Source organism: Anopheles aquasalis, chromosome 3 (genome assembly GCF_943734665.1).
Source record: "Anopheles aquasalis chromosome 3, idAnoAquaMG_Q_19, whole genome shotgun sequence".
Lineage (NCBI taxonomy): Eukaryota > Metazoa > Arthropoda > Insecta > Diptera > Culicidae > Anopheles > Anopheles aquasalis.
In genome coordinates this window covers 13,510,001-13,537,785 of record NC_064878.1, presented here as the reverse complement: position 1 = coordinate 13,537,785, position 27,785 = coordinate 13,510,001, and the positions used below count along the sequence as shown (strand labels likewise).

General features: G+C 50.1%; 5 protein-coding genes across 9 annotated transcripts in view; 4 read left to right on the top strand and 1 right to left on the bottom strand.

Annotated features, from left to right (window-relative positions):
- LOC126577071 (mucin-19-like) overlaps positions 1–6,864 on the top strand; it is a 53,239-nt gene extending 46,375 nt beyond the window's left edge. Inside the window, exons 5-7 of the mRNA XM_050238476.1 lie at positions 1,645–1,859; positions 1,929–3,036; positions 3,109–6,864. Coding sequence (XP_050094433.1) covers positions 1,645–1,859; positions 1,929–3,036; positions 3,109–5,669 — 3,884 coding nt within the window. The 3' untranslated portion in view covers positions 5,670–6,864. The remainder of the gene's footprint in view (positions 1–1,644; positions 1,860–1,928; positions 3,037–3,108) is intronic.
- Positions 6,865–7,810: 946 nt separating this feature from the next.
- LOC126576419 (protein aubergine-like) lies at positions 7,811–12,081 on the bottom strand. Its single transcript, XM_050237682.1, has 4 exons — positions 11,937–12,081; positions 9,481–11,069; positions 8,640–9,383; positions 7,811–8,546 (listed from the first exon to the last, which is right to left on the bottom strand). Exons 2-4 carry the CDS (start codon positions 11,034–11,036, stop codon positions 8,282–8,284), a joined length of 2,565 nt encoding a protein of 854 aa, XP_050093639.1. The 5' UTR covers positions 11,037–11,069; positions 11,937–12,081; the 3' UTR covers positions 7,811–8,281.
- A 253-nt stretch (positions 12,082–12,334) lies between these two features.
- Positions 12,335–17,663, top strand: LOC126578087 (eukaryotic translation initiation factor 5). Its single transcript, XM_050240324.1, has 7 exons — positions 12,335–12,462; positions 13,149–13,474; positions 14,091–14,184; positions 14,297–14,590; positions 15,066–15,660; positions 15,726–15,989; positions 16,074–17,663. The coding sequence occupies exons 6-7, from the start codon at positions 15,777–15,779 to the stop codon at positions 17,274–17,276; spliced, it is 1,416 nt and encodes a 471-aa protein (XP_050096281.1). The 5' UTR covers positions 12,335–12,462; positions 13,149–13,474; positions 14,091–14,184; positions 14,297–14,590; positions 15,066–15,660; positions 15,726–15,776; the 3' UTR covers positions 17,277–17,663.
- An 81-nt stretch (positions 17,664–17,744) lies between these two features.
- Positions 17,745–22,237, top strand: LOC126578089 (uncharacterized). Of its 3 annotated transcripts, none has more exons than XM_050240325.1 (6): positions 17,745–18,213; positions 18,862–19,428; positions 19,501–20,032; positions 20,110–20,340; positions 20,412–20,510; positions 20,602–22,237. In XM_050240325.1, the coding sequence occupies exons 2-6, from the start codon at positions 19,154–19,156 to the stop codon at positions 20,758–20,760; spliced, it is 1,296 nt and encodes a 431-aa protein (XP_050096282.1). In that variant the 5' UTR covers positions 17,745–18,213; positions 18,862–19,153; the 3' UTR covers positions 20,761–22,237. The 3 variants fall into 3 exon arrangements, with proteins under 3 accessions (XP_050096282.1, XP_050096284.1, XP_050096283.1); XM_050240327.1 differs by lacking the exon at positions 17,745–18,213 and adding an exon at positions 18,470–18,552; XM_050240326.1 differs by lacking the exon at positions 17,745–18,213 and adding an exon at positions 18,553–18,640.
- A 269-nt stretch (positions 22,238–22,506) lies between these two features.
- The window catches only part of LOC126574375 (protein strawberry notch), a 10,592-nt gene continuing 5,313 nt past the window's right edge, over positions 22,507–27,785 (top strand). The window contains exons 1-3 of one of the 3 annotated variants that reach the window (XM_050234549.1): positions 22,507–22,924; positions 24,032–24,173; positions 25,896–26,123. In XM_050234549.1, the coding sequence (XP_050090506.1) occupies positions 22,913–22,924; positions 24,032–24,173; positions 25,896–26,123 (382 nt within the window). In that variant the 5' untranslated portion in view covers positions 22,507–22,912. Of the gene's footprint in view, positions 22,925–24,031; positions 24,174–25,683; positions 25,821–25,895; positions 26,124–27,785 lie in introns of those variants that run through there. The other 2 variants (XM_050234551.1, XM_050234550.1) reach the window with 2 other exon arrangements.

Here is a 27,785-nt window from a genome sequence, read left to right as displayed (position 1 = left end):
CTGCGACTCAACTTCGTCGATTCGGGCTCCAAATTTTTTGCTAGATGTGTCACAATGTCTACTAGATGAAATCTAAAAATGTCCGAGGACATACTAGATTGAATTGTGCCGCCACGATCCGTTACAACGGTTAACCTTGAGTGTCATGGCTTGTTAGGATCACTTCTTGACCTCCAGACCTCGCTCAGCTCAGGTGTGAGAGTTCCCTTACACCGAACGAGATCAAACAAGCTAATCACACGAGAAAGATAGCAAAAAAAGAATTATTACACCCAAAAACCATATTGGGGTCACTTGTCATGTTGTAAACACCTGCATCTCGCCCTAGTGGCTTCGGTTCAGCTCAACAGTTTCGGTGAACCGAAGTACTGCTGCGATTCCGTGTTTAAATGCGTCTAATGTTTGCCTACCTCACCCAGGTTGTGCACAATCCCCTGAGTGGCTTGACGTCATATCGGCAACGGGCTGTAATCTATCCGCCAAGAACACGGCGCGCGCTAGAACGCCGTTTGGAATGGAATGTGATCCCCCCCCCCCCCCCCCCCTTCGTGTAGGCTCCCACACCCGGGTGAGGGAAGCAATTCCCACCACCTGTTACGCAATTAGCCCGATCGGTCGCCAACTAAACTAAACAATCCAGTTAGTGGTTCCGACCGCTGAGTGGCTCTAGCTCTGTGACACCTATCGGCACTTTGGGCTATCACTGTAGCTTGTCAATCGCGTGGCCGGTGGACATATCCTAAACACCGAATTAATCTCAATTACCGCTCCATTAGGCCACTGTTTGGCGCACCACAAACTAATCATTAGAGTTCGGTTTAAGTGGTAGTTCCAACAACGAAGCTAAAAAAAAATAACACCCCCTTGGGAGACGAGAGAGTTGTCGGTGTCCGGAGCCTTGAAACTCCTTTCCAAAAAGGTGCCAGCCCCGGCTGGCCGTACCAGCATCTTCTTGTATTGGTCGCGAGGGCTGACATACCACCACGATTCGGCTCTTTAAGCACAATAATTGACTAATTTCTAGCTGGCATGGGCCGCCGAACTGGCGTGGCGTATTTCGCAGTTTGGTTTGGCGATTTTTTACGCTGGCCCAACGTGAACAGATAGGACGCGACGTTGCATTGGGTCAACCTCATTTCGTTCACCGCTCGCAGGCCCTCATCAGCTCAAGATAGGGGAGTTCGTTGGTGTTCTGTGGTGGTTGCACGTTCGATAGGCTCGAATATTTGAAATTGGAATGTATCGCTTGATCGGCCAGATTTGAACAGTGTCTTGACAGTCTTGAGCTGCTCGGACAGAGTAGCGAACCCTTCGCAAGTGCTTATTTTACGTTGCGTAACTGAGTTGCCTCTCGGTGACCTCCGGTTTTTTTTTTTTGGTAGATGTTAGGTGAGAGCTGGCTTCAATGCGCCAGGTACGGTCACTTGCGCAGTACCGCTAGGTGACAGCAATGTTGCTAGGCTATCATATCTATGGTAACTTAGTTCTTGATGGAATGATTTTGAAAGGCTCAGGAACAAGATGGCCTACTTCCAGGAATTACTTTTCGACCTTTAAATTAGTTCTATTGTATCTTGCTGGCACCTCAAGAAGTTAAATCAAAGTAGAGGTCGTTAATTTCCTTTACTATATTCTCATTAACAGGTGACCGAATCACTAGCATCACGATTGACTTCCGGCACATCGTTCAGGAGGACGCGATGACGATCCTGAGCTACGCCTCGCCTTACAACGTGCAGCTGGAGCTGGTCGGTGGCACCAAACCGGTCATGGGGCCTCAAACACAGAGCCCTAAACCGGGCCACCAGAGCCTAACGCACCCACTGTACCGATCCAGCAGCCAATCGGACCTAAACACGGTAAGCATCGGCAGCAAACTCCCCAAAATGGCCCCTTAGCTTATCCCCATTTCGTTCACCTCACCATAGATTGAACGTAACTCCCGGAAGAAGCTGTTCCCGGCCGAAGACTCCCCACTAAAAATGGACAACCGTGCGGCCAGCCCATCCTCGATGGCAAAAGCACCCGCCACCGTGCACAAGGAGCACGAGCGGGAACCGAAAAAGCACTCCTTCAAGCAGCAGATGCGCGAAATGATTGAAGAAACGTTCCAAACCAAGCACGCCCCAGCAGCGGACGGTGAGCGAGCAAAATCCTCGAGTGGTGGCACCACTGGGGAAGAGCCGAGCACGCAAAAGAAGGGCCACAAGTTCGGCATCCGTGTGTTTCCTCCCTCGGTGAATGATAAACTGTTTGGCAAGAGCCCCACGAAGGTGCAGGCGGACAACGAGAACAACACCAACATCGAGCGCAAGGAATCGGGTACCGGTGAGCCACTGGCCAAGGAGCGTACCACGGCACAGCCACAGACCACACCACCGCCGGTGGTGATGAAGCGAACGAAGGAACCGAAACCGGTACCGGATGTAGTTGGTACGATGACGACGGCCACCGTGAGCGTCACCGAGGCTTCTCCTCCGATGGGTGACCAGCCCGTTCAGGAGCAGACCGGTTTCCAGCGACAGAACAGTCTGACCTCGAGCGGAATACGGCGCGATGCCGCCGGGATACCGCAGGAGATGCCAAGCTTCATGATGCAGGCCGCCAATGCGGCCCGAGACAATCGCAAATCGGCGGTCACCGTCGTCTCGACGGTTGAGGTCGATGGTAAGCGTAAGGGGAAGGCACCACCACGACCACCGCACGGCAGTGAGCTGGCCGATCTGGACGCAAGCACCGTCACGATGGACACGACCCTAAGCCGCAGCACGGATGAGGCTGATGGTGCAAGCCGACAGCTGAACGGTAGCCTCGACTCCAAGCGTATGAACTTCTCGGATAACTTTGCCGAGGAGGTACTGAACTGTACGATCGACAGTATCGAGCAGTTTGAGCTGGGTGCGGCCACTGCGGTGCCGGCCCGTGGACCAAGCAACAGCTCAACACCGAAGAGCGAGCGCAAGAAGGCCTCTTCGCTGACGGAAAGTGAGATCATGCAGCGATCGGATAGTCTCGAGGAGCTCCACAATGGTCATGGTGAGTAGAGCGTGCGTTGGTCCATCGATCGGCACGGATTTTAATCCCTTTTCGCTTTTCCCCCTTTCTCAGAGTCCGATGTCGAGCAGGAGCAGCGCAAGACGGTTCCGCGGGGTAATAAGATCGAGCTGAACTCGAGTGACATCACCGTACACCAGAGCTCCCCGAGTCCGACACCGGACACAGTTATGGAAGGTGGGGACAGTGAGCGGTCAGAACCACGGGGGGAGGAGGATCAGGATGAAAGCAACCGACGTACGGCCAGCTTGGGCGATCTGTCGCGGCTCAACACACCGGAAAATGCGCTCGAGCGGGCTCAAAGCCTTGAGATCACGGGTGAAACGAACGTGGCCACGGTAATGACAACGGTTACCGTCGTCAATGGAGCGACGGGCGATGCACTGCAGTCTTCGAGTGACGGTGAGCAGGGGGTCGGTATGCTAGAGTCGGCCAAGACGAAGCAGCGTCCCATATCGTCGGATGCCACCGGTATGGATGGTCGCGATGGAATGCTCGATGGGCTTAGCTCTCTGCAGCGTAACCGCTTGAAGGGAGCTTCCGCTTGGGGTAATCTCGAGGATGCGATCAACTCCGGTGAGCTGCTGGCGAACGGAGATGGACCGATTAGTGATGATGGCGATGGTGATGATGTGAAGATTGTAGTAAAAGAAAATGGTTACTCCAGTGAGCTACACGGAACAAGGAAGCCTTCACCGGCGATCATCGTTGCGGAGGCGAAAAAGATCGATACGGTGACGGTGGGCGCTGGTGGTACGACATTGATCGTGGGTTCCGCTGTGAGCGATCCAACGACGATCGTGAACGAAGAGCACATCTCGCTAACGACGATCAATACGACCGGTAGCTACCAACGAAACGATCCAGAACCGATGGGTGAGTCGCATCTGGTCAAGATCGGTGGCAACCAGTACGATACCAACATCCCGGATGACGTGAAGGTATCGCGCTATCCGTTCGGTAGCCTCGAGCGCCCCAAATCGGATGTGCTGAAGAAACTGCTCGGCCAGAAGGAGGAACTGGAGAACACACCGTCCGTCTTCATTTCGGCCGATGGTGAAACGGTACCGGGCGGCATCGGTGTCAGCAAGATCCGCATCGAAAGCCACCGCTCGATCGACGTTGGTGAACCGATCAGCCTGACCCTGATCAACGCACCGACCGGTGAGGTCACCGCGAACGGTGGATCATCTTCCTCGCCATCGTTCCCGGAGAATGATCAAACGGAAAGCAGCCAACCATCGCCCGTCTTTACCAGCAACACCAACGGTGTCAGCAGCATTAACATCTCGTCGCTCGAGTACGATTCGGGCACGTTTGCCTTCAAGCACCAGCCACAGCCAGCCCAGCAACCGATGACGAACGGAGTGGCCAAGTTTTCGCTGAACGACAACATCGTCACCATCACGACGGCACTGGATGGTGGATCGGGTTCACAGCCTTCTTCGATCATCATGATTGACGACGAAAAGCTTGACTTTAGCCTGCAAACACTGGACGACTTTGATGATCCGCTCGGTGATGAACCGCTCGGTATGGCACCGCCACCACCACCACCACTGGATTTCGCTGGCAATGCTGGCCACCCGGATTCACTGGAACAGGTAGAGGTACGCAAGGCACCGGAACCGGGCACTGGGCCTCCACCACTGCCTTCACAGCGTAGCTCGATCATTTCGATGAATGGTGGCACACCGGTAATGAATGGTGGTGGTGGTGGATTCGTGACCGAGATCACCCTTAACAAACCGCCCGCGACGACGACGACGACGACGACGACGACGACGACGACGACGGTTAGCCTCGACGATCCGGAACCGGTGCAGCAACCACCACAGCCGGCAGAACGACCACAGCAGAATGGCATCCATCAGGCAGCAACAGCGGCAGCAGCAACGGTGGCGCCAGTACCAATAACCACCAGCGGTAAGCCACCGATCATCTCGAAGAAACCACCGAAACCGGAACACAAACCGACGACCCCACCATCCCGGATACCGGTCGAGCGACGCATGTCCAGCGAGCACAGCTTCATACCGCGCAACGCGGAAATCAAGTTCACGACCGCAACGTACGAGTCACCGTCCAGTGTGCCGCGTACGCCTCCCACTCGTCCCCTCGGTGTCGATCAGATACGGTCCAACTTTGAGCGCAGTAACTCCAAAACCGAAATCCCAGTCCTGATCCGTCGCACCTCCATTCCCTCGATCAATCTGTCCGGGTCGATCAGTAGCAGCAGCAGCAGCAGCAGCAGCAGCAGTAGCACGACCGGAGGATCGATGAGCAATCTGAGCAATCTGACGTCATCATCCCCGAACGGTGGCACCAAAGCGAGCCCCTCACGCATACCGGTCTTTAGCTCGTCGGTCGCCTCGACGGCCACGGCCGCTGGCTCCAAGTTTGGGTTTCACGATGCCAATGGAGGACGATCACCGCCACCGGCGACCAATGGTGGTTCAGGTCCGCACCATCACCAGCAGCAGAACGGCCATCATCACAGCAGCAGCAGCAGCAGCAGCACCACCACCAACAACAATCTGGTCAACAGCAGCAAGATGTCGGTTAGCATTAACTCGATCAAGAACCAGTCCAAGCATCCGAGCGGCAAATATTGATGCGATCGTGACCGTGTACGATCACGTGGATCGTCTTTGGATGAGTGAATGAAAGATGCATGAGTGTGTGAGCGTGCGTGTATGTGTGTCTGTTCGTTGAGCCTCTTAGCGAGCCTTAATCTACTTATTACCAGAATGTAGTGCGTAGGAACCTGGCCCACGTTCTGCTGCATCAAAGGAGCCCGGAGCCCGATGGAGCACCATGAGGCTTCCTAGCAACCGACAAAGCATGTCTCTCTGCGAACCGCCGGCCTACTCAGTTACCGTTACGCGCATCACAGCACCTTAAAGGGGATCGTCACATGGAGTGATCATCGTATGGGCGGCGTGTAGAGTAGAACAAGCGTCAGCGAATGGGAACCAAACCTGCCGCGGGTTCTTAGAAATTTTGTTTGCTTTTTGGCCATATTATCACGTAGGGTAGGGCTGATTGATTGATGATGATTGATTTTTTGTGGTTGCATGTGGCGCCATCGCCACGTGCCACACTCATTTAAACAACATACACAGCGAGACGAGCTCCATTTGCTAGTTTTCTAAACGATCTATCGATCTACTGTCCTGCTGAGATGTTAACTAAGACATTATCCTTCCGGCACACACTCCCTTTTTTTTCTGTTTGTAGCAGCCCAAATAACCGTCCACCGTCCACTGCAAGGCCGTGGGGAGGATCAGAAGCTCTCAAATGACATGCGGAGCAGCTTCTGATCTACAGCAAATTACCATATTACCACAAGAGGAGTGTCGCGAAAGTGTAATCTTTAGTTTGTTAACAAAACAAAATATTTTCGCCCCTCACGATTCGGCGGTTTATGTTATCGGCTTATATTATTACACCCCAGTGTGGAGGCATTATGTTGCTGTAGCTTGCGGGGTTATTATTATTATTGTAAGGATAAGTATTTGTTATGAAAAAAAAAACCCTACATGCGTCTCTCGACCGATGCAGATCGCGGGTTAACGTTCGGGACGTACGCTCGACGTGCGTTGGTGGCAATATACCTACGGTACAGTATGTTAGATGGATGATCGTGCAAACCACGAGATGCGAATTCACCCTTTTTTTTAAAAAAACGTGCTTAGATACCTAAGAGACTCTGTCTTCCTTTCATCTACCAATCTCTTCTACTCTTTCTTTTCCCTGCACACAACATCCTTGTTTGCGAATGTTTCGAAAATGTTAAATAAATACGTACTTCACATGAACTATTATCGGATCTGTTTTTTTTTAATTCGTGTAATTAAACTTAGTTATTTTAAATTAAAAATTGTAATGCCCTTACCGTTACCGTTGCTTTCCGCCAAATGCACTGCATATCATCATTCATTACATCTACCGGAGTCGCTTGGCAAACGACCAACGTTTATGCTGAATTGGTAGCATTCTTGTTGATGCTGTTGTTGACGAAGCGTTATTTGTGGTGCTGTGCGAAGCGTTTGTTTAGTCTACGATATCAACAATGTTTCTTCTGCTGCTGGCGATGATCGGTTTGCTAAAGCGATCACAACAAACTGTTGTAACATTGTAACAGACAAAAGATGGTTGCAAATCAGAGATGCACATCTGTCCCTCGGGTACTGGGGCGAGTATTACGACGGGCACTTTCCCGAGAACCGAGAACAAACGTTCAAGCATTACTTTCCTTCAAAAGGGTGCGACCAGAATGGGCGTTCATCGCACTCAACCTTGGGCGGTCCTAAATCCAGAGACCATTTATGAGTCATACATCGTCACCCAACATCTGGAAAACATTCCTGGCCCGACCGTGATCTCTGTTTCGAGCTGGCGCGTGAGCATTTTGCTGAATAATACGAGAGCGATTGTGTTTGGGTAAATCGACTTTCACCATTATATCGTCGGCATGCTTGAGATCAAATTTCCAGTGAGCCCACGGGCACACACAGTGTGCTCTGTGTGAGGTACCGTCGGTCATCCCGCAGGACAACATACTCATATTACGAAAGATCATAAATTCTTCTGACAGATACTCATGTCCCCTTGTCTCATTGACTTGGAACAAAAGGTCTATTGCGTAGCTGAAATGTTACTGGAACATATGCACCCCAAGGGCATTCTCCTATCCCATCCTTTTCAAATTTCTATTAGGGCTAAATTAAGACAAAATTTAGTAACAGAGAAATAGATATAAAAATGGTAAATCTTTATTTCAACTAACATGTTCTGACACAATTATAAAGTATTGATTGTTAAGAGTAAAAATAGTCTTTAGATTTTCCAAAAGTACTGGAAAATTGGAAGAAAAACCTTAAAATATTTAATCTTGCCCAACACGATACGTGTGAGCGTTAATAAAACAAAAAAGAGAAAATTGATTTGGAAATTCGATCGTATGTAATCCTTTGAACTCTAGGTCGTACTTCAAAAGTGGAATGAGAGTGGTGTGTTGATAAACGAACATTGAAAGGCACCTTTTCTCTCTTTAATGGCAATGTTCTGTCTCTCCAACGCCGGTTGATTAACGCAACTGTGGTTAATGTGATCGAGCTGTTTTCAGCACTCATAGTGCAGTGTTTAAATGAATTCATAACATTAAAAAAAAAAATAGAAGAATGGCACGATCTGGTTGTGCAGAAGTCTCCCTATTTCCCGCTTACAGATAGTAGAGACATTTCTCCAGCTGCTCGTTCGGTTGCTGGTGTATGTACTGGGACACCAGGAAGGCCAGCTTGTGGGCGTACTGGCAGACAGCAGGCACGCCGACACCGCCGCACCAATTGTAGTACATCAGCGTTTGCCTGTACGTGTACGTCTGGATTTGATCCGTTGTGAGGCCGAGCTCGTTGTAAATGATGTTGTACGATGTTGGGGAGATCGTGCCCTGGCGAGTCGATTGTGAAATCAGGAAAAAGTCCGTACTGAAAGAAGAAGTGTTGAAATGAAGAAAAGCATTTAAATAAAACTTGCAACAACAAGCCTGTTAATAGCATAGACAGATAGGATTAACTTACCGTTCCGGGAGTGTTATGATATCATCAACCACCGTACCCGTAGGGGGATTACGTCCGTTGAAGAACAGCCGCGAATTGATCCGCTTGCTCACCACGATCACGCACAGCTGCGGCTTGTGCGGTTGATAGTTCTGGTAAGCATCAGTCAAGCGCGCCTTGATGGCCTTTACTTCATGCTCCACCACCTGCTTCAACTGACCATCGCCAACGCCATCACGGTACACGAGGAAGCGACGTGGCAGCCGATCTTGGCCAAACTCGCGCTGGTACGCACGAAGCACCTTCGCCACGGTAGCGGACATAAAGTTAGACAACTCCTCACCCTTCCCATGATGCTCGACGCACGAAAACTGCCGAGGATCTTGCGGATCGGAGCCAAACATGGTGGCCGTAACGGCTCCGTAGGATTTGGATTTGTCGCGAGTATCATGGCAGACATCGTAGCCGAGGATCACGATGTCCTTCATCGGATTCCTGGTAATCCACGGCACTCCTCCAAGTTTGCAATTGAGCTGAATGATAACCTTGGTCGCCACCGTCATCAGCGAACGTGGGTTACCGATCGTGCGCGCCTTGATGACCTGCGTTGGAATGGCCCTGTCCACGCAACACTTTTTCTTGATCGCACTGTACCGATCGGCGCGATCATTGCTCACCACGCACATAATAAGCTGCGGATCGCGATTGACCAGTTGCTGCAGAACTTGGGCGTATGCCTGAGGTGAATCGTTGGATACAGTGGCACTAAAAAACAAAAAAATTAAGATGTAAAAATCAAATTAGATAACGGAATCGTAGAAGAAACATCCCTGGATCGCGCACGATCAACACGTATACTTACATTTCCGGTTTGCACATCTGGAATCCCATCGGCGGAGCGACCTTCAGCATCGTCGAGACAAACTCCTGGACCATGCTTTGCTTGCTCGCCTCGCAAACCAGGAACCATTGCTTCAACACTATCGATTTGTACATCTTGTTGTTGCGGAAAGCGTTATTCCAGTCCGCCTCAAAGCCCACATCAACTTCCTTTGACATCACAACGAACTCGCTATCAAGTATACGGGCGGGCAATTCCACAACGCGACGATCGAGCTCCGTTTTCCAAAACTTGAACACCTCGCGGCTGGCCGCTGTCTCCTGGAGGCGTCGGTTGAACCGATCCAGTCGCTCCAATCGCTGGTCCGCATTAATGCGCGTATGATCGGCAATGCTGCGCATCAGGTTGAAGTCCTTCCGCATCGCATCAGTTATGCCGGTCATGCGACACAGCTCCGGCACCAATAGAATTGGCGTCGTGATACCGGATCGCTGCATGCGCATCGTCGGTGTCGATACCAACATCGGTTGGTTCGGATCACGGATCGCTACGTTGTACGTATCCTTAAAGTACTGCATGAAAGTAATGCTTCCACCGTCCTTCTTTGAGAAGCTCGACGACGGGGTGGTGTTGAAATCCACATCCGTAATCTTGTAGGTCTTGGAGTTGTAGGTGCACATGACAACCGATCCGATGATCGTACGCTTGAAATTCTCTTGATACGAACCAGGAACATTGCGCTGGTCGTTGAGCATTTTGTAAACCGTATCGGTTCGCAGCACACGATGCGTTATCTCAACGCACAGCAGCACGTCCTTTTCGTGCTGGCGAATGGACGTAATGTAGCCCGGATAGAGCTCCAGATTGTACTGCGGAATGGCGATTTTCGCCTTTGGATCGAAGTGGTGTCGGTTCATGACCAACAACTCCAGGCTGTTCATCGCCTGGCGCTGCATCAAATTGAGGATCATAAGCCCCATCGTGGACTGCATATCGACCGTGCCGACGTGACGAATTTTCATTTTGTACAGGTTCTCCGTGCGAGAGTCTCGAACCTGCAGCTCCAATTCCTCCGAGCGTAGCTTGTTGTACAGGAACAGCATAGTCCCTTCGAAAATGTATGGACCCAGAACGGGCGCCTGGGTTTTAATGAGGGCGCAAATTAAACCAACATTCTCGATGATCGGTTCAAAATCGATGCGATACTGGAAGACGCACATATTTTCCGATCGCGTCAGCCGGAAGTAGTTTGTCTTGAGCAGGATTTGTTTACCGCGCACACCCTGCTTAGAGGGTGCATTTGCTGTACGCGTGACAACCACCTCCGGTAGATAACGTGCAGCTCGTATTGATCCACGGCCAACCTGTTGATTGCCTCCGCGGGCATCGCCACCGCCGCCTGCTGCACCGTTTCGCGGTGCTGCTGCAACAGCGGGCACACTAGCCGGAGCGCCGCCTGCTGCATCACCTCGACCATTCCCATTCGAAGATGGTGGCTTCCAGTTCGCCTGCTGCCCTGTCGCAGCACCGGCTCCTCTGACTCCACGACCACGGACTCGCGGAACTGTTGGATCCATGATTTACCGACCAAACCGAAGGCGAAGGAAACACTTTTTTGAAAATAGAAGGGGACAAAAAAAAAGGCGAAAAATGATTAGAAAGCAGTTCTTAGCGTACAGGATTAAGGCACCACAAGGTACATGCGCGCTCCAAGGTACAGTAGGCCAGGCAGCAGTTGCAAAAATGCATTTTGAGACACGCGTACCCAAGTCGTAAAAAAAAGCCCGCGCACATCAGCGTAATTCAAAGCCGGTGCCCAAGCAACCGGTGGGGAATGGTGTGCTGCTGCTGCCCTTCCAACCTACCTAACCTAGCTACCCCCAAGCCACAGACACTCTCTTCAAAATCCTAGAACGCGAGAAGCGAACGATGGAAAGAGAAAAAGAAGAAATTGAAACCAGCGATCCTTTTGGTAACAGCCAGGCCTTCGGGGCCGTCGCCGGACGGGATGGGCCGATCGCCGGACGCGAGAGTTCAAAAGAGAACAAAAGCACCTTACACATACTTAGAAACGCTCTAGCCGGGCATCAAATTTAGGCGAATTGGTTTCATTGTTTCCAAGAACTGGCGACTGCTTTTATGGAAATTGCAGCCGAGAGCGCGATGGCCTCGGATCCTCGAAGGTGGAGGAACAAAATGGTCGCCGAAACGAAAAACGTGCTTCTTTTCAGTGAAAACTGCTACGGAAACGGCGTTTAACCAGGATTTGGCCGCAGCATTAGGATTTCTTGATCTCATGGATGTTACAAACGAATTAAAATTATCGGTGAACCGGAGAAAGTGAATAAAACTGCGCCATCGAACGTGAAATATCATGTTCGGTGGTGCCGGAATTTCGTTTCAGCGAAAAGCGATGGAATTCAGACGCGCGAGACGGACGGAACAGAAAAATGCATCTAAGGACAGTGCAAACATACCTTGAATGATGCTAAAGAAGCTGGAACCGGACGGCCGGAACTGGGATTTGGTAGCACAACCTGGGAGGGTCTCTTCACTCGTAGAATATGCACGTGCAAAGCAGCACAGCTCACTCTGATTTCCACCGCACAACCGCTCGCGGCAAACGCTCGAAAATTAATAAAAAATTCCGCGTTATTTTTGCGTCTTTTGTATTGGCTGACACAGCTGTCAAAGCGTACCGACGAAACCGACGACTGCTGGCAACCCTGGCAGCTCTGCTGGGCCGTACCCAGCCTGTGGTCTATGTGCGCGAGGTACTGTGACGTCAGAGTACCTGGGTCGCTGTGCAGGAGTGAGCAGGACCGAAAACCGTCGATGGACCGTCTCTGCGTGTACCACGACAGGGGTGAGGCCGTGCTAACATGCGTTTTATCATCGCGATTTTTTCATCACCCCACTTCATCATCATTTCGTGTGCGAAGCTCCGTGAAAAGTCCATCTCTCTGGCCATTTTGTGAATTTTTCCATCGTTCTCAATACATCGTAAGTAGAAAAGGGTTCCTGGAAGCAGGCAAATATCGAAGGGAGGTTGTAAAAATGAAGCACAGCCGTGGCGAGCCAGTTGTCGTGCTGGAAAATGCGCAAAGGAAAAGATGTGGCACCTTGGGTATCGGCCTCTCTCCCTCTCGGCCCCCCACAGATTGCCCAGCTGGCAACCGCGTGTGAATTCCTTTTCGCTCTTTTTGCCATTTTTTCACGCTGGCACCAGCCCGAATTCGAAGGCAATCCGCCTGCGATACTTGCGTAATTCTCTGGGCAAATAATGGAACCCACGGGAGGAGTTTGCTCGGGGACGACGGCGATGGCCATCCTTGAACTCAAACTCGGTTGCCCTCTTTTTAATCAGTTAAAATTCAGATAAGACGTTCACTGTGTGGTATGAGCCCCGTTCGCCATATTTTGTCAGCAGTTTTTTTTTTCTTTCTACCAACACATTTACAATATCCCTTTGCGGTCGAACGCAACGTACAATCGTGGCCTGCTGCGGTCCCGGGGTGGTTAAAAAGGGTTTTTTTGTGGTTCCTTCCTCAACCAGGCTCATAATTTTACGCACGCAGCAAGCTATGATAAGACTTAGAAAACCAGTTTTTACGCCTCACATTCTACCCGAATTTCGTGAGACATTTTCTTTTCATCTTTTCCTTTTTGGTGTTCTTCATACGATCCAGGTTCCAGCACGTAGTGTGAATTCTAGATAAAAAAAAAGGTCGAGGCATCGCAAGTGTCGTCTATACCAACCGGAGAGAGAGCATACCGTTCGCTGCGCCCGTTCAGGAGGAGTTCCAGAATCCAACGTACCGCAGAGGGTCCCCCCAGCACACAGTGCGTCGGACAACGTGTGTGTGTGTGTGTGAGACGTGTGCGTGTCGGAGCAGGCCTTCCTCCCCAGCGCTCGCTATCAGCCGGAGACCTAGTCGTGCCAATTGATTAACAGCAGTAAAGGATCGCCTGGAGCGGCGGCTATCGTTTTATATGAATTTAGAAAGCGTACAAGGTGAGTAAGGGGAACCATTTGTCTCTCTGAACATTACCTGCGTCTCGATGTCAAGCAATTGCAATCACAGTCGCAGAATCTCCATGCGCAGGAACATGAGATTTTGGCATCGATGCTGTGGTTGCAGGTGCGAAAAACGTCCCTCTCTGTGCACATGTCTTCCATGGCAACCGAGAGGAGCATAAGATGTGGTCTGGTGGGTGGGTGTCTTAAAATAGCAAGCATCGAACATCCTTTTCTCACTTCCGCGAGCAATGCCTTTTTGATTCGTCAGTGGTTGCTGCGATTGCGTCAGCTGTTTTCCGTCTGCCACAGACGCACTGAACGAGTCATAGAAAGGTTCCGACGCGTCTTGGGTACCACGTTCCTTTGCATTTATCTGGTACTCCAGTTTCTTCTTTGAATGAATCATTTCTCGAATTTTTTTCCAAGATGCAAAAAATGCCACGTGAGCATTGCTTTCGAATCGAATCAAACGCTCCTGATTGATGGGTTCAATCGATGTAATTGCTTGCTTTTGCTGTCCACGAAATACCATACATTCCTGCTGCCACACACGACGATGAGACCGATGTATACTGTACGCTAACATATGATTGCACATTGTGTTTTGCAGAAATATCAGCACTCAAAGGAGCACCGCTTTCTCCCATATTACGGAGTTTCAGTGGTACAACGTGCATGATTTCACATAGTAGCAAAAGTCATAGGTAGGTGTGAACTTCCCTTTACAAGCGACAAGATGATAAAGGTGTTCTCTGTGTTAAAGTATGGCGCGTAATCGTTCCTTTTCTTTTTTTCTTTCCCCCAACTCTTCCACAGGACTTCCAAATATTCCAGCAATAGACATCGAAAATTACAGCCATTCAGAGAAACGTGAAAAGAGCGTTCGAAATTAGGATTTTACCAATTTTATTTAATTCAAAAATAAGCTACAACCTAAAATTTCCTGTTTGCTGCGCACTGTGAATTTTGCATACTATTTGCAAACATATTCTTACCCCGTCTGCTAAAAGCAGCTTGCAAGAAAAGGAGGTGAAAGAAGAAGCAGAAAGAAGAGCTCCCCGAGAAAGGAGTACACTAGGAGCGGGAGAGATAGTAAAGAGGTGAAAAAAGGTGAATATTAGTATTCGGTTTGAACGGAATACGCCTCCCGGAATCATTGAAACGCTTTCAGAAAAACAAATCAAAAAAGATCTTAGTATCCTACGACTTCAGTGGATTAATGCGCACCCAACGTTAACGAAACGAATATACTAGTCATCGTAAAGTGGAATTTGCGCACGTCGTCGCTATTATCAGCACAAGCAACAAGCGAATGATTGTTTCGTCATCTTGCCAGCACGTCATCCCCTGCAGTGTCGGATCGTTAGCAAAGGAGAGCACAGTTGCAAAAACTAGTTTTATTATACTAGATTTGGCTTGAGTTGAATAGTAGTTTGACTAGTTTTATGGTTCTTTGATCGTTTGATTTGTTTTTATTGATTTTTAGCAGGTATTTAAGTTTTAGTTTTATTTTATTTTTCTAATTTTGAATTTCCTTTGCTTTATCCCGTCTTATGAACATAATTCATGATCATCATTGGGCCAGCTGTGACGAGTTTTGAAGGCATTTGAAATTGTTGCGTGTGCGCCGATCGTGTGCCATACGGTACGCCTGCAAGTGAGTTTGTCCGTGAGCAGTTGGCTAGAGCGAGAATAGCTGTACAGCATTACATCAACGCCACGACAAAGATCCGTACCACAAATGCTTTTGCTATCAACCAGGCTACTACGAGTCGAGAACGCCGAAACCGTTTTCCGTAAAAAGATTGGCCCCGGTGGTAGTACTGGACCAGCACCGTACAACTACGATCGATTGCAAATGAATTTGATTGGCATGCAGCAGCATTGTCGCTCGTTTCGCTAAAACAAAACACCCGGAGCAGCTACCTATACCCGATGTTGTGCGATCTTTAAGACAGAAGCAGCAGCAGCAGAAGTGCGTTGCAAATTCTCCGGAGACACGTGTTCGCCGTCTTGGTTGTTACTGATTCAGTAAGAACATCAACGCAGCGCTGGAAAGCCGTCTGTTCTCACTTCGTTTGATATATTCTGCAGTTGAATAGAACCGTTCGCAGGAGCTTGGGTCTTTTTGCAGTAGATTTGACAAGTGTCGAGAATTAGAACCACATCGACAGGTGAATGTAAGTGCCCGGAGAGATGCGCTGTCGTTAATAGCTCCTACTACAAATTCATTTTTGCTTCGCAGAAAAAAAATCGTTTCTATCTGTACGAAGGTTCTACAGTCACTACAGTCAACATGGCTACCGTCAACGTAAACCGTAATGTCACCGACATCTTTTACCGATACAAGATGCCTCGCATCAATGCGAAGGTGGAAGGCAAGGGTAACGGCATTAAGACGGTCATCGTGAACATGGCAGAGGTTGCCCGGGCCATCGGCCGTCCTGCAACTTATCCGACCAAGTACTTTGGATGCGAGCTTGGTGCTCAGACGCAATTCGACTACAAGGTAAGCGCTGCAGCCTTTAGTTGATGTTGCCCTTTTCATTCAATTAAATTATTCGAATTACTAACTGTGTTTGCTCTATTGCAGAACGAACGATTCATTGTGAATGGTTCGCATGATGCGACGAAGCTGCAGGATCTGCTTGACGGTTTCATTCGCAAGTTCGTGCTCTGCCCGGAGTGCGACAATCCGGAAACCGATCTCATCGTATCGTCGAAGAAGGGAACGATTTCGCAGGGCTGCAAGGCTTGCGGTTTCCATGGGCCGCTCGAGGTGAACCACAAGGTGAACACGTTCATAATCAAGAACCCACCGAACGTTAACCCGGCAAGCCAGGGAGCGTCGCTGACCGAAGGTAAGCGTAGCAAGCGTACCAAGAAGGGCGAAAACGGTGACGAATCGTCTGGCAACCTGAACGTCACGGCCACCAATGGTACCGGTGCGACGAATGGAGATGGCGGCGAGGCGACGAACGGAGATGAATCGCCGAACGAGTCAATCTCTACACCGGCTACACCGGCCGTTGACGAAGACGAGGTTAACTGGACCGTCGACACGTCGGAGGAAGCCGTACGCGCTCGCATGCAAGATCTGACGGATGGAGCGAAGAACATGACGGTTTCGGATGATTTCGACAAGACGGAAAAGGAGCGAATGGACATCTTCTACGAGCTGGTCAAGAGAAAGCGCGACGCGGGCGAACTGGATAGTGTGCAGGTTCACAAAGAGCTGGCCACCGAGGCGAGCCGGCTCGACATCCAGTCGAAGTCGACCCTGGTGCTGGCCGAGCTGCTGCTGACGGCCAACATCATCCAGGAAGGCCGCAAGTACCGCAATCTGCTGCTTCGCTTCACGCACGAGGACAAGAAGGCGCAGAAGTATTTCATGGGTGGGCTCGAGCTGATCATTGCGCTGCACGCCGACGAGCTGATGCCGAAGGTGCCCGGCATCCTGAAGCTGTTCTACGACAGCGACATCCTGGACGAGAAGGTGATTCTGGACTGGTCGCAGAAGGTTAGCAAGAAGTACGTCTCGAAGGATGTCGCCGCGCAGATTCACGAGCGTGCCAAGCCCTTCATCCAGTGGCTGCAGGAGGCGGAAGAGGAAGAATCGTCGGAGGAAGAGGACGATTCGGATGTCGAGATCGAGTATGACGATCGCGCAAAGGTGGACTCGCTGCGCAACAAGCAGCCGGTGAAGCCGGAGCCGAAGAAGGCTGCTGCTGCCGCCGCCGCCGCCGCACAGGAAGATGATGAGGAGGGCGAGGATCTGAACATCGACGATATCTAAGATCGTGTCTCTCCGCGCGACCGGCATATCGTCGTCGCTACTATATTATCATAGCTATGTGCGTATGTGTTTTCAACTGTCTGCTTTCATCACCGATTATCGATGTTACGGATTGGCCTGCATCCACGGAACCTTCTGATATCTTCCCCCATCGCCTACCACCGGACGACGCATCGCAGTGTGCGGGTGGCTGTAAAAGGAACATTGGCCGCGTAAATTTATCTAGCATTTTGTTTTCCCCCTTTACACAACCTAAGTTTTGTGTCAATCACCTTCTTTCTTGCTTCTCTTTCACCTCTTCTTTTATGTTTGCTCGGGTGTAGTATGCGAGCAATGCAAACCGATAAGCATCGTTTGAAATGAATAAAAATTTATGATTGAATTGGAGTTTTTGCGAGTGTATAACACATTACTACTAGCGTATAACGGTGAATCGAAGAGGAAGCGATGTTTTTCATCGAACGCGAGCGTGTTTGACAGCACTCCCCATTCGCGTATAACAGATCGATGTGATGAAATTCGGCAATCAAAATTCATCGCACCAAAAAAGTTGTGATTGTTGCTCGCATTTCATTAAATAATTTGTTCTAGAAACGGTATTCGCTATTATTTAATCGTTCAACTGATTGTGGAAAGAGAAGCTGTTGATAATTATACGCATTTTCGTGTATTCAGTGTTCTCCGGCGCGTCACTGCAGGGCTTGACAGCTCTTCTCCGGTCGAGCTTCCCAACATTCGCTTCGCCGAAAGTGGCCACACAGTAAATATACACCTGTAGAGGGTCCGCAGTCGCTCCATCCAGCCCGATCATCGTCATACTCCTTCCATTCGTGCGACTGTCCTCGCGCACCCATCAGCGAAGGCACGCCACGAAAAACTCATCATCATCATCACCATCATCGTCGTTGTAGTTGGCCGTGTTCCGCTAAATCATAAGGTAAGTTTTTGTGGAACATTTTTCCTGGTGGCCTCTTGCCCTCCCGAGGCACGTGCACGTGTCCTGCGCTGATAACGAGGGCGGTGAAGTGTTTTTCTTTCCCCGTTTCGAGTGCCCATCACCACCGGGCCGTCCTTATCGTAATACCTACGACCAGAGTAGGGAAGAGAATGTTCCATCCGTCGGCCCCCGGTGCTGATAAGAAGTCTTCCCAGTGCTCACACGGATCTACATAGTACGGGGCATGGGAAACTGGACAAAACAACAACCCCGCCACGCCTGTCCTGTCCCTCTTTCACGGCTTCGCTTGCCTTTTAATCACGCTCGGAGTCCGATTATGTAAGAGGTGGCCGCTGACCTCCTCTCGGCAGCAGCAGCGGCGCGTCTTCCAGGATGGATGCGACCGTAGGCGACAGGCGAAAGTGTAGTGCGTCGTTGTTGAATCACCACACATCATCATCATCGTCATCATCATCGCTGACGACGAACGCCCTGATCGGTCTATCGCTGCTCGGTGTCCGCGACGCGATTATACCGTGTTTACCATTTCCATTGACTCCTCTTGACCCTGACGGAGTCGCGTGTGCATGCGGGACACCAGTAATGTAGACTTTGCTTATTTTCCCTTTCGTTTCATTTTCGTTTCAGACAGCTGCAGAAGAGGTTAGTACCCTGTTGTGGCCGCATCGCCTAACTATGTGTGCTCCAAGCACGCACGGTCGTAGAAGTGAATCGTAAAAGCGCAATTCGTGGCGTGCCGAACAACACACCCAACGTGCTCCATATAACCAACCGCGACACCGGTGGGGTGTGCTAGATTTCCATATTATTACGCAAACAGCGCACCGCAAGACGCGCGGTGAATCACTGGCGAAAAGAGGCGCGGCGAAAAGAAGAAGGAAAGGCAGAATTTGAGTTTTTTCGGGGACGACGGTGTGCGATGATGGAACCGCAGAAGCATAATACGCGTGGCTGCGTTTTTTCGCTGCTCTACTCGATCGGTTCGTTTGCGCTGGCCAGTGCCAGCCTGTCTACGCTTAATCCGAGCGATCGGATCACGGTAGAGAAGGGAGCCTTGCTGATCAGCCTCGGGTTCGTGTACTTTGTCGCACTGACCGAGTTTCTCAACAAACTGCTGCTAAAGACGGCCCTCGGCCATAGCTTCGTCAAGCGCTACCGGTTACGCGTGTCCGATGTGCTCGACATCACGAACAAGTAGGTGTCCTGCATCCGACGTGGTCGAAGGTTTGATGATAACATCCTCATGTTGCTCCTCTGCTTCATTAGACTCGTTTCAGCGGTTCAGGCGGCGTTTTCCTGCATTGCTGGACTGTTCGTTTGTCGCTGGTCCTGCCCGCGGAACTTTCTGCACGCCTCACACTTCCTGTCGGAATCGTACGCCTGGTTCGCGGCGTCCTACTTCTTCTACGATCTCTGGTCGATGTACAAAATCTATGCCGCCGAAGCGGCCCTGAAGATCAAGGCAAAACTGGGCCTTCACTCCTTGGGTGGTGATGGTAGCGAGAACAACAACGAGGTGACCGGTGGCCGGAATGGTGCAGTGAACGGAGCCCGTAACCGTGGTCAGAAGGAGACGGCGGCGGTGGCTGCGGCTGCGGGAGAGGATAGCGATGAAGCGGTCGCTAACGGTGGCAATCTGCAGGCCCTGGATGATATACCGAGCGTCTCGCGGGGCACACTGTCGTTCGTGAGTCCGGGCAAGTTGGGCATTCCGAGCTTTGCCAAGTATCTGATTACCCACCCGCTGATGGTGTTCCATCATCTGTTTATCGGTTCGTACGGTCTCATCGTTATCTCGGTGAGTGCAGCTTGTGAGAGGAAAATTTAAAAAAGGGGAAACTGATTTCTAATCCATATCGGTTTTGCTTTACACAGTATCTGCGCGGTGGGCTCGGTGATTGCGTGTTTAGCTTCATGTTTATGATGGAACTATCGACGCCATTCGTGTCATTCCGGGGCATTCTCAGTGTGCTCGGCCTGAAGCAATCAAAGGTGTACGTTGTGAATGGGTTGCTGATGCTGATCACCTTCTTCTGGTGTCGCGTTTTCCTGATGCCGTACGTCTGTTACTACTACAGCCAGGTGGTGAACCTGCCCTTCTTCACGGTACTGAACTTGCTAGCGCCTTTTAGTTTATCTTTTTAACTAAAACTGTCCTTCATTCACTTTATTTGCAGGCCGTATGGAATCTTCCCTGGGGATGCAAGGTTAGCATTCTAGCCCTGTTCTTGCCCCAACTGTACTGGTTCCGGTTGATGGTACGAGGTGCAATGAAGGTAAACCAAGAAGGAATCGAGAGACTAAAGTGCAGAAGGCAGCTGACTACAGAACCAACGTTAAACCCTCTCAATGACCTCTTCATTTTAGGTGTTTTTCCCATCGAAAGCCACTCGCGGTAGTGGCAGCGCAACTCGTGGTAACGCCGCGAACGATGCTTCCTGTGCAAACGAGGCGGTGGCGGCCAATGGTGGCACTGCCATCAAATCGTCCCAATCCAAAGATAGTGAAATACGTTCGTTACTGTAGAGAGTAGAGAGGTCATCGTGTAGTGCACAAAACTGAGATCGAATGCTTCGCAGCAGAAGCACAGCAGCACAACGAATAGGGCCAAGGCCCCCCCGGGGGGCATTGCATCATAACCCTTAACAGGCACCACCACCTTAGCGGCTTCAGCGATATACAGCCTAAGTGTTATTTTGTGTGTAATTATACTATTCACCTGTAATGCGCACCGATCTGTCCTGGAAAGAGAGAGAGAGAGAGAGCTGTGTTGGATCGAGGGCGGGGGGGATACGGATTCGAACGAACGGAGATCCATGATGAGCAGCAGCAGCTACGTAGTTACCTAGTCATATCGATTCATTGCTTTTCACTACACTACGTCACCATATACATATATTTCCATTATCGGAACCCACTGAACACCCACAGACCACAGACTTAAAAACCGAACGAAATATACCCAGGGATTATTAACCAGTTCTACATAACACAAGCGAGAAGCGCAACCAGTGTACTTCCAGATTGTTCTTGCCAGTCATTTGTTCAGTTGTAACTAAGCAAAATGTAAGATTATACACAGGACAGATCAGCACAGAGATATTAGGCGGAATGTGTGCGTGCGTGCGTGCGCGGATAGGGTGTGGTGGTTCAGCAAGAAGCAGGTGTAACGCAGATAAGTTATTGGTATAACATAACCGAGAATACGAAACCAAAAAAAACCAATCGTGCATTGTGTAAGCATCTCGCTCGGTGCGTGCCGTACCGTGCGCGTGTATCCGTGTCTTCTGATCCGTTTAGATGATAGACTTTTGTGTGCATTTTTTCTACCGACCCATGAGAAGCTGGGAACAGGCGAGCAGCAGAGCTTGGAAAGCGTACAGGCTTTTGTGTGCGCGGTAGTAAAGTCATACGAAGAATATGGCCAGTTAGAACAACAACCCTTATTCACTTAACTGTTAGATGGAGCTTTCATAATTAGTGTGCTGTGTTAATCAGGATCCCCTCCCCGTTCCCGACATGGGTTTGGGGAACTGGATGGTAGAGGAAGCAGCGGTGATTGGTGATGCTGCGTGTTTGTATGGGTAGTACAGGGGCCTTTGGCCGACATTTAAAAGTTTAACATAAATTGTTAGTCCTAGCAGAGACAGGGAACCGTCATCGACTGCAGCAGGTAGCGGGGGAGGAACATGTGTTTTGGCATTCCATAGGACACAGTGCATCGTTCGCCAAATGGCTTTTTTGTGGAACAGTAGCAAGGGCAAGTAGTAGTTTGGAAAAGACATTCGATAACGGCATAACACGATCGTTTGGATGAACATTTTCTGTGCATTAGACGGCCAGTAGCAGCGGCGCTAGATTTCCGGTTAGGGTTCAGGGGGTGTGGCGGTAGAATGCGAGAGCGTTGCAGATGGAACTATTTGAATCATACCAAAATATGGTGTTTGTGTACCACTTTACAACATATAGAGAAATAAAGATGAATATGTCCGTTTTTTGTTAACATTCGCATAGGTTTTTGGTTGCTGGTACCCCGCGGAACTAAACTGTGTTAAGGAAACAGGTAAAGTCATCAGTAAAACTTGTCCCGTAAATGTTAGGGACGCGGTTTCTAACCAAAATCTTTGGAAAAACTTTGGAAAATCAGTGAAAATTCAACGCTTAAATTTAAATGTTTCTGCGTGGGCAATGTTTTTGCTGCATGGGATTATTGAAAAAAAAGACAAAAAAACACACAAACGTCACCTCTGTCAAAATCGTCGTCAAAAAAAATTGATGAGTTCGCGAGAAAGAAGATTTCGGGACTGATTTTAGGATTTTGGATCGTCCTAGCAAGGATTTGCAATTCGCGTGTGTTCGTCCGACGGCGGAAATCGTTTGCCCATCGCGTCCCATCGGTCGTGTACTGTTCGCGGAGTGCAAAACCTCGTACCCCTCGTAAGTGTTGTTGGTCCCGGCAGGTGCGGGACGAAAATTGCTGCTGAACGAGAAGAGCGACTCGGCCGCGGCTCGGTTCGGTGTCCGTAGCAGGAAGTGAACGGCGACAGCATAGCGGATCGTCCTGTGCTGTCCATTCCTGTGAGGATTTCCCTGTGTAGTGACCCTGTAGGCGTCCAGGCTATCTAGGCTCGTATTACCAGCATCAGCAGGACCATCGGACAATCGAAGAGGGAGCGGCATGAATCGAATGGTAATTTTTTGTTTTGATTTTTCGTCCACCACCAGCACCACTGCCGGAACGCGGCCTTCGCGCTGGTGCTGGTGGTTCAACTTCGCTCCTTGGCCGATCCGTTTCCGTAGCAGCTTCAGCGAGCATCTTTCCGGTCTGTCCAGGTTGCTACGATTATTGCCACCCCGATGGCTACTTTTCGCTGCCGGCGCCTGCTTTCGGTTCGGACCGAATTCCCCGGCCGCCCATCGAGCTGTCAAATTTTGGACCGAGCCTGCGGCCACAAAGGGGTGGACACGTGCGATAGAGCGAGAGAAAGAGAGAGAGAGTAAATGCCGCACCTGGTTCCCGGGTGCTTTAGGCAAATCCTTGGATGAGGATGGTCTACGCGGTCTCTACACCTGGTGATTGCATCTGGGGGTGTGGCTCGAATCGAATCGTTTTCCACCCATCCTGACCGATGAGTATCACCCTTTTCGGGGCGCCTCTTCGCCCACGACGCGAAGGAGCATGTATGTTCGGCAGGATCATCGTTCAGCCAATTTTCCCGGGCACGCTTATGTAAAGATCATATCGTAAGACCGGAAGATGCTGGGGGAGATAGTCGGAAGTGGAATTAATTAATGTAGCGATTCGAAGTCCGCACCGTTCAGTAATCGTGCATCTTGGGCTCACAAAAGCCAAAAGAGATTCGAGCCGCGAACGGCAGCGATTAGCGCACCACGCGGTTTGCGGGAAAAAAGTATTTTGGTTCTTTTTCTCAGCGCGTTGTTGCTCCCTCTTCCTCTTCTTTACCGTCGCGCGGTCACCATCGCAACGCGGCAAGCCGCACAACGTGGTTGAAAACACGTGGAACTCGTTGAAATGGTAAACAATCTATGCGTGTGAACAACATGGCCCAGCATGTACCCGGCAGGCATCTGGGATTGATGGCAGTATTTTTTTTTGTTATTGCTACTCTGTGGTTGCTGGGATTTTATTGGATTGATGCATAATAATTAGTGCAATTTAATTCGAAACGAAGTTGCTAAACCAGAAGATTGGCAACTGATAATTTAGCTATTTATCGATTTAGATTGATGAATGTTAATACTAATCCTGTCGATATTGTTTCCATCTTATTTACAGGCGATGAAGAAATCATCCTACGGCATGGAGGACGACGATGAGGACGACGAGGATGGCAAGGAGGAGGGCGGCGGTATCGAAGAAGATATGACGGATTCCGATTTCGACGATGATGAGGACCCGGATGAGATCGAGGTTCCAGGTAAATAGCGTCGCCCTGTCCATCATATTCGACGCCTACTTACGGTTTTCCCTGGCCTCCGCTTGCTTTGCTATTCTGAGGAGGTTTTAGTATGTACTTAGCGTATGCCTGCTGCGCTCTAGTTGTAAAATATCATCTGGAAAACCCTCGACGAAACCCTTTCGATAGTTTAACATCCTTGGATGTGCCACCAATGATCGAGTATGTAATACTTTTGTTCTTCCGATAGAAACGGTTTATTTGAAATTAGTTTGTTAAAGTCCTGAAACACTACACCGGCACCGAGTATCGTCTTGAGAGCCGCCGTCCATTAAACAAGATTTCCATAAACCCCCTTTTCCACCCGCTGAAGGCTGCTTATACCTGTATTTACTTCTCGCGAATGTACGGATAGATTCGTCATCCAACGCGCGCTCACAGAAAACGGCGAACGGGTTCGCGGAAGCCGCGCATCGCGCCTCGCGGACCTTATGTATATATTTATTATGCTACACTGGAATCGATTCAAACAGTTTGCTGCGTCGAGGAATCCGGACTAGCCTCCGGTAGCTCTCTCTCTCTCACTCTGTCCCCTGTCTCTAAGCATTCCCTTGCAAAGGACTAACTCCTTGCCAGGCCCGAAGCACGAAGCACGGCATACGAACGTCCCAGACCGAACGAAATATGGAAGATTCTTCGACTACAGGCTCTCCCTCTTGCCCTACTCCCATTTGCCACGGTCATCAAATCGCTCACCCTTCGGGCGGGAGGAACGTCTGAAGGCAGGCTGTGCGTTATCATTGCTACCGAGGCACCGAGCCACCACTAGCGCCCTTGCTTAATAAACTCATATCTACTCCCTCGACCGAAGATGAATACGTGCGCAACGGTGGAAGGGGACGGAAAGTTGTTGCCCATTCCCCTTGTAACGCGTTTAACCCTTTCTCAAGTTCGTGGTGAGGGTTAGGACACGGGGGATGGCAGTAAAATCGGCAGTTTCTTGCGCGGTTCAGCGATCGTCTAAAGTTGTTCGCTTGCCTTCGTTCGACCGAAGACCAATATCCTGCAACATCTCCTCCTGCTCCTTTACAATGATTGAGCTCGTTCTACCACACCACCCCTCTTTAGGGAGGTGGTTGCTAATATTCTAGTCCATGAGGGGGAGGGCTGCGACCGGTTTGGGGCTGTCGTTCGTTCGCAACACCCTTTCACACCCACGCACCCACCCAATTCCACCTGCTCGCGAGGGCTCCGTTTCGGGCTACACTCGCTAATTGTGGCACCCAAAAGTGGTGGGGTGGTGGATGGATGGGATTTCTCCGCAAGACTAGGGACGACGCTGATGCTGCTGTTGGCTGCCAAGGCTGCTGCGTTCGTCAGTTGAATTATTAGCTCGCATGTGTCAGGACGCGAATTCTGGTAGCTCCGTGCACTGTCGGCCGGTTAAATTATTGATTATAGTAGCCTGGGAAGCAGGAGGTTCCTTTCCTTTGTCAGAACGACTGGTCTTGAAGCAAGCTGGTTCGCGGTAGGTAAGCTGCGGTGGTGTGCTCTCGGCTCTCGTTGTTTTGTCGTTACAACGCTCAACGGACAACTGTGTAGTGCGTCGTATTGGGTTTATCACATCATTGCTATTATCTAATTACTGTGCATAAGTAATCGCTTCATGTTAGTGCGTTAGTAAGTTTTCTTTTGCATACAATTAATCTTCTTTTTTCTATCCTTCTCCTCTCCTTATTCCAGGCGGTGGTAAAGACTTAGCAACCGTTGCCACGCTAACGAAGAAGTTTAAAACGGAAGACTACGCCGCGACAACGCCAGCCACGGAAATGCCGTCCGAGAGAAAACCGTCAATCGGTGGTCCGGCCGCTAGCGGTACTGGTGCAGGATTGCTAGCGCCTGGACGAGGAGCAGCAGCATTAGGAGGAGTAGGACGACCCAAGATCGTTGTTGGTGGTGGTGGTGGCAGTGGTGAGTAGTGTAATCGTTCACAGAGTTTCAGTATATGTGTGGTTCGCGAGGACACCGTGCTTGTTGTGCCCCCGGGGGGTACACAGTTAGGCTGACATGAATCGGGGACCGGGGGGGATGTGGGATGACGGGGGAACACATTCTAGCGATTTGATTGCCCCGTTTCGCTAATACATGTTATCGTTCTTCCATCTTCTCTTACCTCTGACTCTCGTTCCATCATTCGAAACGGGCGATTATGTGTGTCCGGCGCGGTTCCTATGTGTGCCTGTGGGCCTGGGACCAAACTGCCCACTGCTGCGTGTGGGTGGGCACCCTTTCGATGCTGCTTTCTGATGCTGTACATAATTCTAATCTCGTGGTACACGGCTGTGGCTGCGGCTGCGGCGGCGGCTGCGACGGCTGATACATAATCATTCGTCCAAACATCGCGCATTATCCCTTCCCGCCCATCTTGAACGCTTCGCTTCCGATGCATTGCGGTGCATCGCGATGCTTCCTGCCGACCGTGCACCCCATTTCCGGACACACCCGAGCAGCCATTCTCGCTGCTGGCGGACGTGGTGGTGATGGCGGCGAAGGATGTCCTTCGTCTTCTGGTGGCATTCCAGCTAAGCGTTCTGGCGTAGGGTTGGAGAGAAGTGGCCCAAGCGGCGGTGGCAGCACTAGCAGCAGCAGCAGCAGCAGCAGTAACAACAACAACAAGAGCGGCGGCAGCATCGCTGCTCGCGGTAGCAGTATTGTCGTGCCGAGTGTTAGCGGGCTTGCTGGTGCGGCGATGATGGGCAAGCGAAACGTGATGGTTCCCACCGGGACACCACCACCCGGCGCTACCAGCATACTGGGCGGCCTCGGCAGCTACTACCCACCGAGCATTGCCACTCTGCTGGCGCAGAGTAAGTTCACCTTCTGGCCATTCTCAGAGCCAGCAGCCGCATACCTGTGCGGCGCTGCATCTGCGCTGACTGGGAAATGGTTGGGAAAATTTACTTTACCTCATTATTTTTCAATTATCTATTGATGAGGTTTCTTATGCTGGCCTACTTTTTGGTTTTGCATTTTGGTATCCGCGCCTGTGTCTTGATTTGTTCCTTTTTCAAACGTTATACGACATGTTTTATCGCTCTTTTTTAAATTATAAACATTCTTCGTCTTTACGTTTCAATTGCATTATGAAGTAGAAGTTTTGTTGTTATCCGTTTTTGTTGTCCAGCTTGGTATCGATCTGATTAATCAGTTCGATAGCTGGAAAGGATATTGCGTTTTAGGTTATTATTTGGGAGCTGCAGCAATAATTGGGTTAATGAATTGGCCACCTTTCAGTTCTGGCGAAGCAAAACGATGCATTGTAAGATTCTTTAAGTTTGCTCCTGCGAGTGTAGATGTAGAGATGCATCGTGTTGATATCGCTGTTCAGTATCGATTTTGAAATTAATTAAGATTGACATGTGGCCTACGGTATGGTCCATCTCGTGGCATTTCATTGCAGTAGCGTCTTCCAGGGGGGCGGAGTGTACACTCATTATGTTAATCAGGTCATCCGTAGTCAAAATATCAATCCATTAATCATTGATTTATGTACCAATTTAGGTAGCACGCGTTTTACTTAGTTTTATCATTTCTAGTGAGAATTTCCTCCATTTAATGCTAATCTTTGTTGAA

What these genes read in the sequence shown, in the direction of transcription:
- LOC126576419 (XM_050237682.1), bottom strand. Translation starts at nt 11,036, where the DNA reads ATGGATCCAACAGTTCCGCGAGTCCGTGGTCGTGGAGTCAGAGGAGCC. An exon ending in CAGATGTGCAAACCGGAAAT is followed by an intron (nt 9,384 to 9,480) that starts GTAAGTATACGT and finishes TTTGTTTTTTAG; the next exon opens with TGCCACTGTATCCAACGATT. An exon ending in ATCATAACACTCCCGGAACG is followed by an intron (nt 8,547 to 8,639) that starts GTAAGTTAATCC and finishes TTCTTCTTTCAG; the next exon opens with TACGGACTTTTTCCTGATTT.
- LOC126578087 (XM_050240324.1), top strand. Translation starts at nt 15,777, where the DNA reads ATGGCTACCGTCAACGTAAACCGTAATGTCACCGACATCTTTTACCGA. An exon ending in AGACGCAATTCGACTACAAG is followed by an intron (nt 15,990 to 16,073) that starts GTAAGCGCTGCA and finishes GCTCTATTGCAG; the next exon opens with AACGAACGATTCATTGTGAA.
- LOC126578089 (XM_050240325.1), top strand. Translation starts at nt 19,154, where the DNA reads ATGATGGAACCGCAGAAGCATAATACGCGTGGCTGCGTTTTTTCGCTG. An exon ending in GTGCTCGACATCACGAACAA is followed by an intron (nt 19,429 to 19,500) that starts GTAGGTGTCCTG and finishes CTGCTTCATTAG; the next exon opens with ACTCGTTTCAGCGGTTCAGG. An exon ending in ACGGTCTCATCGTTATCTCG is followed by an intron (nt 20,033 to 20,109) that starts GTGAGTGCAGCT and finishes TGCTTTACACAG; the next exon opens with TATCTGCGCGGTGGGCTCGG.